Source organism: Lathyrus oleraceus, chromosome 7 (assembly GCF_024323335.1).
Source record: "Lathyrus oleraceus cultivar Zhongwan6 chromosome 7, CAAS_Psat_ZW6_1.0, whole genome shotgun sequence".
Lineage (NCBI taxonomy): Eukaryota > Viridiplantae > Streptophyta > Magnoliopsida > Fabales > Fabaceae > Lathyrus > Lathyrus oleraceus.
The window spans coordinates 177,206,104-177,216,569 of record NC_066585.1 but is presented as its reverse complement, the minus strand read 5'-3'; the positions used below and the strand labels follow the sequence as shown (position 1 = coordinate 177,216,569).

Below are 10,466 nucleotides of genomic sequence, written 5' to 3'. Positions count from 1 at the left end.
GTTCATTTCCTCGTCTAGGGGCTCCTCTGTCCTCCTCGTTGGCGTCCGTATCTCCACCGGGATGACTGCCTCGGTGCCGTACGTTAGTCGGAACGGGGTTTCCCCGGTGGTAGAATGTGGTGTCGTGCGGTAGGCCCATAGCACGCTATGTAGCTCCTCGACCCATGCCCTCTTTGCCTCACCGAGTCTGCGTTTGAGGCCACGTAGGATTACCCTGTTGGCCGCCTCTGCTTGCCCGTTCGTCTGCGGGTGCTCGACAGACGTGAAATGCTGTGTGGTGCCCAGGCTGGCGACGAAGTCCTGGAATCCTCCGTCCGTGAATTGTGTCCCGTTTTCTGTGACAAGTGCCTGGGGTATACCGAACCGAGCGAGGATGTTGCGCTTGAAGAACCGGAGAATGTTCTGCGCGGTTATTTTAGCCAGTGCCTCCGCCTCGATCCATTTGGTGAAGTAATCCACCCCGACGATGAGGTATTTATTCTGATATGATCCGGTGACGAAGGGTCCGAGGATGTCCATGCCCCACCACGCGAAGGGCCACGGGGAGGACAGTGATTTGAGGTCGTTCGGGGGTGCGAGGTGCATGTCGGCATGTCGTTGGCATTTGTCACATCTTTTGACGTGCTCTTTCGAATCGTTTTGCATGGTCGGCCAGTAGTAGCCTGCTCGGAGGGCTTTTCGTGCGAGCGATCGTCCGCCGAGGCGTTGGGCGTTAATTCCCCGGTGTAGCTCTCCAAGTATGTCGGGGACTTTCTCTTCCTCGACGCATTTGAGTAGTGGGATGGAGAATCCTCTCCGGTAGAGTTTGCCTTCGAGGAGTACGTACGAGCATGCGCGTCGTTTGACAGTGGTCGCCTCTTTCGGGTCAGCCGGGAGTTCGTCTCGCGTGAGGTAATTGTAGATGGGTGTCATCCAACAGTGGGCATCTCCAATAGCGTTGACCTCGAGTGGAGGCGGTAGCTTGTCGATGCTGGGCCGAGGGAGAATTTCTTGGATTACTGATTTATTCCCACCCTTTTTCCTCGTGCTGGCTAGTTTCGAGAGAACGTCTGCCCGTGTGTTGTGCTCGCGGGGTATGATGTCGAACATCCCATTTTTCGAATCTGTCAAGTTTTTCTTTGACGAGGGACAAGTACTCGAGGAGGTTGTCGTTCTTGGTTTGGTAGTCTCCCCGCACCTGTGAGGCCACGAGCTGGGAGTCGGTGGATATTTTTACCTCTTTTGCCCCCAGGTCCTCGGCTAACCTCAGGCCTGCTAGGAAGGCTTCGTATTCGGCTTGGTTGTTCGATGTTGGGAACGCTAGCGCTAATGATACCTCTATCAGGATCCCTTCTTCATTTTCGAGGATGATCCCGGCCCCGCTGCCTGACGTGCTGGAGGCGCCATCGACGAAGATCGTCCATTTGTGGGCGCTTTCTGCTGGGGTCGGGCAGTGGGTCATCTCCGCGACGAAGTCGGCCAGTGCCTGAGCTTTCAAGGCTTTCCTACTTTCGTATTGTATGTCGAATTCGGAGAGTTCTAGTGACCATTTGAGCATCCTCCCGGCCATATCCGGACGTCCGAGCAGCTGTTTGATTGGCTGGTCGGTCCTTACCTTTATCGTGTGTGCGAGGAAGTAATATTGTAGTCTCCTCGCTGTGTTGATGAGGGCCAGGGCGACCTTTTCGATTTGCTGATATCGGAGCTCGGGGCCTTGGAGTGCTTTACTCGTAAAATAGATGGGCTTTTGTCCTTCGTCGGTTTCTCTTATTAGAACGGCGCTGACGGCCTCGGTTGCCACGGATAGGTATAAGTATAGGGTTTCCTTTTCTGATGGCCGTGATAAGACCGGGGGTTGGGACAGAACCCTCTTTAGATGGAGTAGCGCTTGCTCGCATTCATCGGTCCAGTCGAAGGTAGCCTCTTTGCGAAGGAGTCTGAAGAACGGCAACGCGTGCTGGGCGGACTTGGCGATGAAACGGGAGAGTGAGGCGAGCACTCCATTGAGTGACTGGATCGATTTTTTGGTTTTCGGGGTCGGAAACTCCGAGAATGCCCGGCATTTGTCGGGGTTGGCCTCGATCCCTCTTTCGGTGAGATAGAAACCGAGGAACTTGCCTGCTCGGACTCCAAACGTGCATTTTTCGGGGTTGAACCTCATTTTACACTGTCTCGCCTGCTCGAATACCTTCGTAAGGTGTCGAGCATGGGTTATCTCCTCGTGTGATTTGACGATCATGTCGTCCATGTACACTTCGAGCATGTCCCCTATTTCGTCCTTGAAGACTTTGTTCATCATGCGTTGGTATGTAGCGCCAGCGTTCTTGAGCCCGAACGGCATCACGTTGTAATAGTAATTGCCCGTTGGGGTCATGAACGCTGTGTGTTTCTTGTCTGCGGGCGACATAGGGATCTGGTTGTATCCACTATATGCGTCCATGAAGGACAAGAGTTTAAAACCTGCAGAGTTGTCAACGAGCGAGTCTATATTAGGGAGGGGGAAAGCATCTTTCGGGCAAGCCCTATTAAGATCAGTATAATCAACACACATACGCCATTTTCCATTATTTTTCTTAACGAGGACTACATTAGAGAGCCAGGTTGTGTACTGGGCTTCAGAAATAAAATTTGCCTCTAAGAGGTCTTTTACAGCTCGCTCGGCAGCCTCTGCCTTTTCGGGCGATTGCTTGCGTCTATGCTGTGCTATGGGCTTGGCTGCCCGGTCTACAGCTAGCTTATGACACGCGATCTCGGGGTCCAGCCCGGGCATTTCTGCGGCATTCCACGCGAAGAGGTCGGAGTTCTCTTGGAGGCATGCTACTAGCTCTTCTCTTGTTTCCTCGGGTAGTCCCTTACCTATCTTCACCGTCCTTTCCGGATCGTCCCCAAGAGGAATGAGTTCGAACTCCCCGTCGGGGATTGGTCGGACCGGGTGTTCGAGAGAGCGTTCCTTGGGGAACCTCCCCTCTTCGGTCTCGTCCAGCCCGATGCGACAGTCGAGGTCGATGGCGTTGACTCCTCGGGCAGGATCCTCGGTCTTGAGCTTTTTGTTGTTGCAGTTGCTCTTCGTGCTGACTACGGCCTGTCCTTTTACTGCGGCGTCGTAGCATCGTCGGGCTGCTTCGATGTCACCATGGATGGTGACCACACGTCCCAATTTGGTGTAGTATTTCATCTTCAGGTGGACGGTGGATGGGACCGCAGTGAGTTCGGCCAGTGTCGGGCGTCCAAAGATGCAATTGTAGAGAGACGGACAGTCTACGACCAGAAATTGGATTTTGACTTCCCTGGCCGTTTCTTGTTCGCCGAAGGTGACGAGGAGCTCAACATATCCCCACGGTCTGGTTGTTGCTCCGTTGAATCCTTGGAGATCTGATCCGACGTAGGGGGCTAAGTTGGTCTTGTCTAGCTTCAGAGTCTTGAAGAGGTGGACGTACATGATATCCACTGAGCTGCCTTCGTCGACCAGGATGCGTCGTACGTCGAATCGGGCCATCTTTGCTCTTATCAATAGTGGGATGGCCGAGTTGGGGGATCCGCCCGGGAGTTCCTCCAGGAAGAAGGATATTGGGTTGGATTTTCCCCGGTATTTTGTCAATGTCGCTTTCTGCTCGGGGGCAGTCAGTAGGAGTTCGTCGAACTTACGTTTGACGGAGAGGGCCGCGGATTCCCCGTTAGTCCCTCCTCCTGATATCACCAGTGTGGTAGGGAAGTCTTCCCAGGGGCTGAGTGCAGTGATCTTGCCCTCGGGCAATGGTTCGGGGAGGAAGAAATCTTCCGGTCGTGACACGCAGAGGGCCACTTGATAGGGAGAGTTGTCAGGGGGTGTGTTTTCCCGGGGTCTCTTCTTCTCTGGCTCGTCGTGTCTGGGAGCTTCGTTCTTCCTCGTGTACTGCTTCAGGTGCCCTTCTTGGATTAAAATTTCAATCGCATCTTTCAGGTGGACGCAGTCTTCGGTCACGTGCCCGTGACTTCTGTGGAACCGGCAGTACTTTGATTTGTCGGTGTGGGGCTTTGGTGCAGACGGTTTTGGGAACCTGACCCTGCCCTGCTTAAATTCAGAGTTGATACATTCTGCGAGGATACGCTCTCGAGGAGCTGTCAGTAAGGTGTACTCGCTATATCTGCCCGCGGGGCCTCTTCCTTCCCGGAGCTCGCGAGGTCTTTCTTCTCTTCGTTTGTCTCCGTTGCGACGGGAAATGCTCGTGTCATCGCGTTTTGAGTGCTCGGTCTCCCCAGCGTTACGTCCGCTGCGGGCATTGTGTGCCACCTGCTTTTCCTCGTATCTGATGTAGGCCTGGGCTTTATGCAGGAGCTCGTTTAAGGTGCGGGGAGGCTCGATCCCTACGGCTCTGCTAAGTTCACTGCCGGGTAAGAGACCTCTCTCGAGGAGATACTTCTTCATGTGCTCGGTGGTATCTACCTCGACAGCTTCCTGGTTGAATCGCTCGATGTATGAGCGCAGTGTTTCATTCTTCTTCTGCACTATGGCTTCAAGGGTCGCCTCAGTCTTGGGGTGACGACGGGAAGCTGTAAAGTGCCGGGTGAACATGGACCTCATGACTCTCCATGACGTAATGGACTCAGGGGCCAAGCTTTTGTACCAGGCCATGGCCCCTTTCCTGAGGGTCGTTGAGAACAGTCGGCATTTGAGGTGCCCGGTTATATCATTGCGGTAGTCGAGCATCGCGTTGACGTTGTCGACGTGATCGTCGGGATCTGTAGTCCCGTCGTACACAGCTAGGTTTGGCGGTTTCTCCATGCCTTTGGGGAGCGGGGCCTCCATTATTGCCCGAGATAGGGGGCAATGCAAATCTTCCTCATCGCTCCTTAAGGGAGACAGTTCGTTGTTGTCGGGGCTGTGCCCGCGCCTTGGTGATGTTCTCGCTCGACCACCGTCACGACGGGCGCGTGCCCTGCTGGCGTAGGGTTCGGGAGAGCGACGTCCTCGCTTCTTCGTTGGCTCCGAACGCTGTTGTATCCTACTCACCGGCTGGGGCCGGGCTTCTTGTCGTTCGGCTTCGAGGGCCGTGATTCGTTCGTGCTGCTGGTGGAGCATAGAACCGGCTTGATTGAGGGCATTCACCATGGCAATCATTACGGCGTCTCCTTCAACGGGAACGGGAATGGGATGAAATGTCTCTGCCCCTAAATTGTGGGCGTGAGAGGCATCTCCGTTGTTTTGGGGCTCTGGAGACGGGGTGGATGGATGACCGTCCCGAACGTCCGCTTCATGGGATGGCGGGCCGTCGTCCATGTTGTAGTTGACGAGGGGACGGCTGTGATCGCTATGTTGTTCTCCGGCCATGTTGGAAGGACAGAAACAAATGAGCTTTTGATCCTCGTTTGATGAAGATGGGGATAGTTAGTTCCCACAGACGGCGCCACTGATCTCACCTGATCAGGAGGGCCTTCCAAGGTCTTGGTGAATGGGCCGGATAATGAAATGAAAAGGGGGGTGTACCTGCAAGGTGCTCCAATGCTTAAGTCAGAAAAGGTACAGAATGAGGTTATCAGAGTGTGAGTTAGAATACCTGCCCCTTTGCCATGAAAGGGGTATTTATATTGAGCCCCCAGCGCTGGGCCAAGGCTCCTAATGGGCTGGATTAACTAGGCCCAAGGAGGAGCTGCCAGGGGACGCGTAAGAAGCGTTAAGACCTAGACCAAGGTCTGCCCCCTGGTCCAACTGCCCCTATCTCTAAGGAGATAATATAGGGGAGTTGGGTGACGTGGTAAGCGAGATGCCGTTATGGCTCTGCCCGACACAACTTAGGTGCCCGCGACGTGGGTTGACAATAAGTGGATGGCGATCATACGAGGGGGACCCGCTCGTCGCCCGACACGTGTTTACGGGGCCGAGGAGACGTTCTTCGGGCGGACGGTCGTTCATCTAACGTGACCTCGCGGTCGCTTGGACATGGCCGTTCGGACGTGGGCTCGGCGAGCGTTGGGCCGCACCGTGCCTAGTGTCATGGCCCAGTCCAGAACAGGGTTAGAGTATTCACCTAGATTTTATTTTATAAATAAAAGTCAATTTTTTAAAAGTCCACCAATTTAAATTATGAAACTCTAGCAAAGTTTATTTCACATCCTAAAGCAATGGAAAAAATAGTATAAATAAATTTTGTTTTTATTTTATGAAAATTGACTTCTAATAACGATTTTTATTTATACTAGAAGTCATCTTTTAAAAAAGAAAACTCGTCATATATATATTGAAATTGCATGAATTTTTAGAATAAATATATAAACTCAATTAAAATACTAGATTTACAAAATCAATGGATATTATATATCATTAATTAAGCAGAAAACACATCCATAAATATTAGTGAGAGTGGTAAAAATTTAGAATAAAAGATAAAATAATAATTTTTGCAAAATATATAATTAAAATCTAAAAATACTTCAATCAAACATTTTTAAGGCGTTCCTAGAAAAAATCTTCTACTTATTAAAGTCTCCGCTTTCTATTTTTAAGAATAAATAAATATTTGGAAAAAAAAACTAGGTGGATGATATTATGGTTGAGTGAAAATTCAGGGATATGGTATGAAAGGAGGAATTGGTCCTCTACGTCTAGTGTGTAACTCCTCTCTCTTATTCCACGTTCACTGCTCCTTTACTAAACTATCCTCACCTCCAAACGGTATCGTCCAAGCTTTTTTTTACTACTATCGTTTACGCGCCGTGCGTGGTGCGTAACGTTTTATTCCGTTCATAGCATAATGACACGTCATTAATTTGTGGTCGGGTCGGGTCGGGTTGGTATTTTGTAAATTATTTTCAAACTCAAACCCATCATCCAAGAGAATTTCCAGCATCACCACCTCTTGATCAACGGCTAAAAGCCATGCACGTGGAATAAAATCACGATCTCAACCGTTCATGACAGATCTTTCGGTCAATTTCACGGGCAAGCATTGAAACAGTTACTGCCGTTGGATGGACGAATTGGAACGAATCAGAGGTAAAAGAAACTACCCGAAACATCCTCGGGCAGATCTCATCGCCTTTAAGAAGTGGCTCAAGCCCCTTCTCTTTCTCGCTCAGATTAGGGTAATCGAAATTCCAAACCCTACACGCTCTTTTTTATCTCCGTCGCTTCTCTCTCTAGATCTAGAAGGTGAGTCTTCGCCGGTGGCGCGTGAGGTTTTCAAACGGCGCGTAGTGCTCTTACGTACTCGTGATCGTACGAGTTCATTCTATTCATGTCCTGTACGATCCGCATTGGGAATTTCATGCCGGAGATTCGCCGGAGTCTCACCGGTCGGCCTTGATTCTGCATTTACATGGCATCCGCAGTCCTAGCCAATCGTAACGAATCTAACTGGCCGCAGCATAGAGGCGGTGGAGCAGGATTCATGGGTAAAGTTTCTTACGCTAACCCTAACCCTAAATTTGGTAACAATAAGAGGACTCAATCGCCGTCTGATGATGCTTCCTCAATCAACCGGCGACCCAATGATGTTGTTGCTGATCATTCACAATACCTGACCTTCAACATCGCTTCGTACACCAAGACAGAGCTCAACGAGCTTAAAATTCGTCTTGCGTCGGAGCTTGAACAAATTCGACAGCTCAAGATTCGAATTGAATCAGGCGATTTTAAATCCAGACCAAGCCACAACGGTGGCGGTCCCCCCAAAAAATCAACTAGCAAGAAGGTCTCCGGCAACAAACGGCCTTTTCCGGCTAGGGAATTGAAGAGATCACAGCCCGAGGTTGGGGACCTGATGAAGGCTTGTGGTCAGATTTTGATGAAGCTGAGGAAAAATAAAAGCAGTTGGATCTTTAACAATCCTGTTGATGTTACGGCTTTTGGAATTCACGATTATTTTGAAATAATTAAGCATCCTATGGATCTGGGTACTGTAAAGAATAAACTTGCCAAGAATGCTTACTCTTTGCCAGAGGATTTTGCTTACGATGTACGGTTAACCTTCAACAATGCATTGACCTACAATCCGAAGGGTCACGATGTTAACACTGCAGCGATGCAGTTACTTATGAAGTTTGAGGAGCTTTATCGTCCTATACATGAGAAATTTGAAGAACGTGGTGGTTTTGATGATGAATTACAGGCCAGCTCATGGAACCATATTGAGCCAGAGAGGGAGAAGGTCAAGAAGAAAGATAAACCGATTCCAATCCCCCCACCAGTTGCTAAACTGCAAGAGCCACCACCTGAGCTTGCTAGTACTTCTAATCAGCCAAGCACTTCCAATCCACCATTGGTGCAGTCTCCTGTGCGCACACCTTCCCCAATGCGTGTACTTCCGGTGAAGCCCTTGAAGCAGCCCAAGCCAAAGGCAAGGGATCCAAACAAAAGGGAGATGAATATCGAGGAAAAACACAAGTTGGGGCTTGGGTTGCAGATTTTACCTCCAGAGAAAATGGAACAGGTGGTGCAGATCATAAGAAAGAGAAATGGGCATTTGGAGCAGGATGGAGATGAGATTGAGCTTGATATGGAGGCTGTTGACACAGAGACACTCTGGGAACTTGATCGATTAGTGACAAATTGGAAAAAGATGGTGAGCAAGATTAAGCGGCAGGCGCTAATGGATAATAATAATGTGCCTTCAAACAAAGGCAATGGGGTAAAAACCTTGTTGTCCATTTTTTTGTTCTGTTAATGATGTTACTTTGCAATGTAGCATTGTTGATAGTGTTGTGTTGCAATCTAATCTCTTGTTGCATTGACAGGAGTTGTCTGATAGGGAGAAAGTTGATTTAGTGGTGCCAGCTGAGGGGAAAAAGCAGAAGAAGATAGAAACAGTTGATGAAGATGTTGACATTGGGGATGATATGCCGATGAACAATTTCCCCCCTGTGGAGATTGAGAAAGATAGAGATATGGGTGGTGCTGGTGGCCATGCCAGCAGTAGTTCCAGTAGTTCCAGCAGTTCTGGTAGTGATTCATCTTCATCTAGTGGTATACCATTTTCCTGCTCTTGTTTTGTTTGGATTATGTAATCATCTTGGGTAGGAATCTCAATTTTGATCATGTTGCAGATTCAGATTCTGGAAGTTCTTCCGGAAGTGATTCTGAAGCCGACAATGGTCACTTGTAACAGGGCATGGGTTTTGGAACTAACTGTCATTTAGACCAATGCCAAATGGCTGGTCGGGAAAGGTTACTTCTTGCTTTAGTGCTTGATTGTGTTGGATAGGTATATGTCAATTTGATTGATTGATTTATATCCCTTTCCTATTATGACTGATATGTTTTGCAGTTTGCATAGCCGGCCAAATTTATGACTCTTTAATTTTTGTCACAGGGGTTGTGGACATTGATGGTTGGTGTCAGTGTGGAAATGGCTAATTGGATTGGGATCAAGAGCGCCCGCCCCATGATTTGCATTGTCAAGTGTGGGAGTTGCTAATTGGATTGGAACTAAGAGCACAAGCTCCAGGATTTGCATTGTCAAGTGTGGGAATTGCTAATTGGATTGGGACTTAGAGAATCAGCTCCAGGATCTGTATGTGACATTGGTTGGGTGTATAAATCTCTCCTATAACCCAAGGGTTTGGACAATAGTCAACTGCAGTTGTAGGCCTGAGAGTAGCAAGTAATATGTGGTGATAATTTTTCTAGTAGGGGAGGATAAATAGATAGATGGTCAAGAAAGGTTAGGAAGAGAATGGATAGAATTAGTGCTTTTATTAAGAAAGGTTAGGAAGATAATGGATAGAATTAGTGCTTTTATCTTTGTTTATCTTGTACACATTACAGTAAGTAGATGAATTTTACCCTCCTCGGACTTTGGAGATGGATTTGCAATTCATTTGTTGGGATTGTTAATTTGATGGAATCCACCTTTTACATTATCTAGGAATTTCAACAAAAGAAAATGAAATGGAAAAAAAGTATCCTAATTGAAGGATCATTTACGAAATGTAAATGTTATTTGGTATATCTAGTGTCTCTGTCTCGAGAAAGAGTCCCTTGAAAAGATCAATATACAGCCATCAAAAGCCTTTATATTCGCCCATAAACAGAATGGAAGGATCATTTACGAAATGAAAATGATGCTGATCTGACTACTGTGTTTCCCTCAAATAATAACACTTGAAAAGGACCAGGATTGATTCTTATACAACCATCAGACGGGAACAGAATTCTCTGCGACCGCATGATCTTGCATTTAGTGCACAGACTAAGAATTCGGAGTGAAAGAATTAAGGGGGACAAAAGCAACAGTAAACCAACTGCATGGCGGGGGTGGCATTTATGAATCAAGGGAATCCAAATCAAGGGATTTATGAACAAACTGCATGGTGTTTTGAATAAATTTTATATTTACGATTAATATGGCTAACAAGGATATTTTAATATTGTACATTAATTTTTTAATTTGTGTGAAGATGAATTAAATCATTCATTTTGAGACTGAGTATTTCATAGAAGTGACTAAATATTTCCATATGAGCATAGAAGCACACCACCCTTTTTCTCTTATTATTGTATAAAAAGACAATCG

The 10,466-nt window shown here is 48.1% G+C and overlaps 2 protein-coding genes across 3 annotated transcripts; one reads left to right on the top strand and one right to left on the bottom strand.

Annotated features, from left to right (window-relative positions):
- Window positions 1-1,003: 1,003 nt before the first annotated feature.
- LOC127102742 (uncharacterized) lies at window positions 1,004-5,287 on the bottom strand. The gene has a single exon (XM_051040081.1). It carries the CDS (start codon window positions 5,285-5,287, stop codon window positions 1,004-1,006), a length of 4,284 nt encoding a protein of 1,427 aa, XP_050896038.1.
- Window positions 5,288-7,016: 1,729 nt separating this feature from the next.
- LOC127107688 (transcription factor GTE7) lies at window positions 7,017-9,899 on the top strand. 2 transcript variants are annotated; one of them, XM_051045004.1, is made up of 4 exons: window positions 7,017-8,516; window positions 8,689-8,917; window positions 8,998-9,155; window positions 9,264-9,899. In XM_051045004.1, exons 1-3 carry the CDS (start codon window positions 7,272-7,274, stop codon window positions 9,054-9,056), a joined length of 1,533 nt encoding a protein of 510 aa, XP_050900961.1. In that variant the 5' UTR covers window positions 7,017-7,271; the 3' UTR covers window positions 9,057-9,155; window positions 9,264-9,899. The 2 variants fall into 2 exon arrangements, with proteins under 2 accessions (XP_050900961.1, XP_050900960.1); XM_051045003.1 differs by having other exon boundaries at window positions 7,018-8,582.
- The last annotated feature ends 567 nt before the right edge of the window (window positions 9,900-10,466 follow it).

Bases quoted from the DNA above. Each gene is read 5' to 3' on its own strand.
- LOC127107688 (XM_051045003.1), top strand. From the start codon at position 7,272: ATGGCATCCGCAGTCCTAGCCAATCGTAACGAATCTAACTGGCCGCAG. The intron at 8,583-8,688 runs GTAAAAACCTTG...TTGCATTGACAG, and splicing joins CTTCAAACAAAGGCAATGGG to GAGTTGTCTGATAGGGAGAA. The intron at 8,918-8,997 runs GTATACCATTTT...ATCATGTTGCAG, and splicing joins TGATTCATCTTCATCTAGTG to ATTCAGATTCTGGAAGTTCT.
- LOC127102742 (XM_051040081.1), bottom strand. From the start codon at position 5,287: ATGGCCGGAGAACAACATAGCGATCACAGCCGTCCCCTCGTCAACTAC.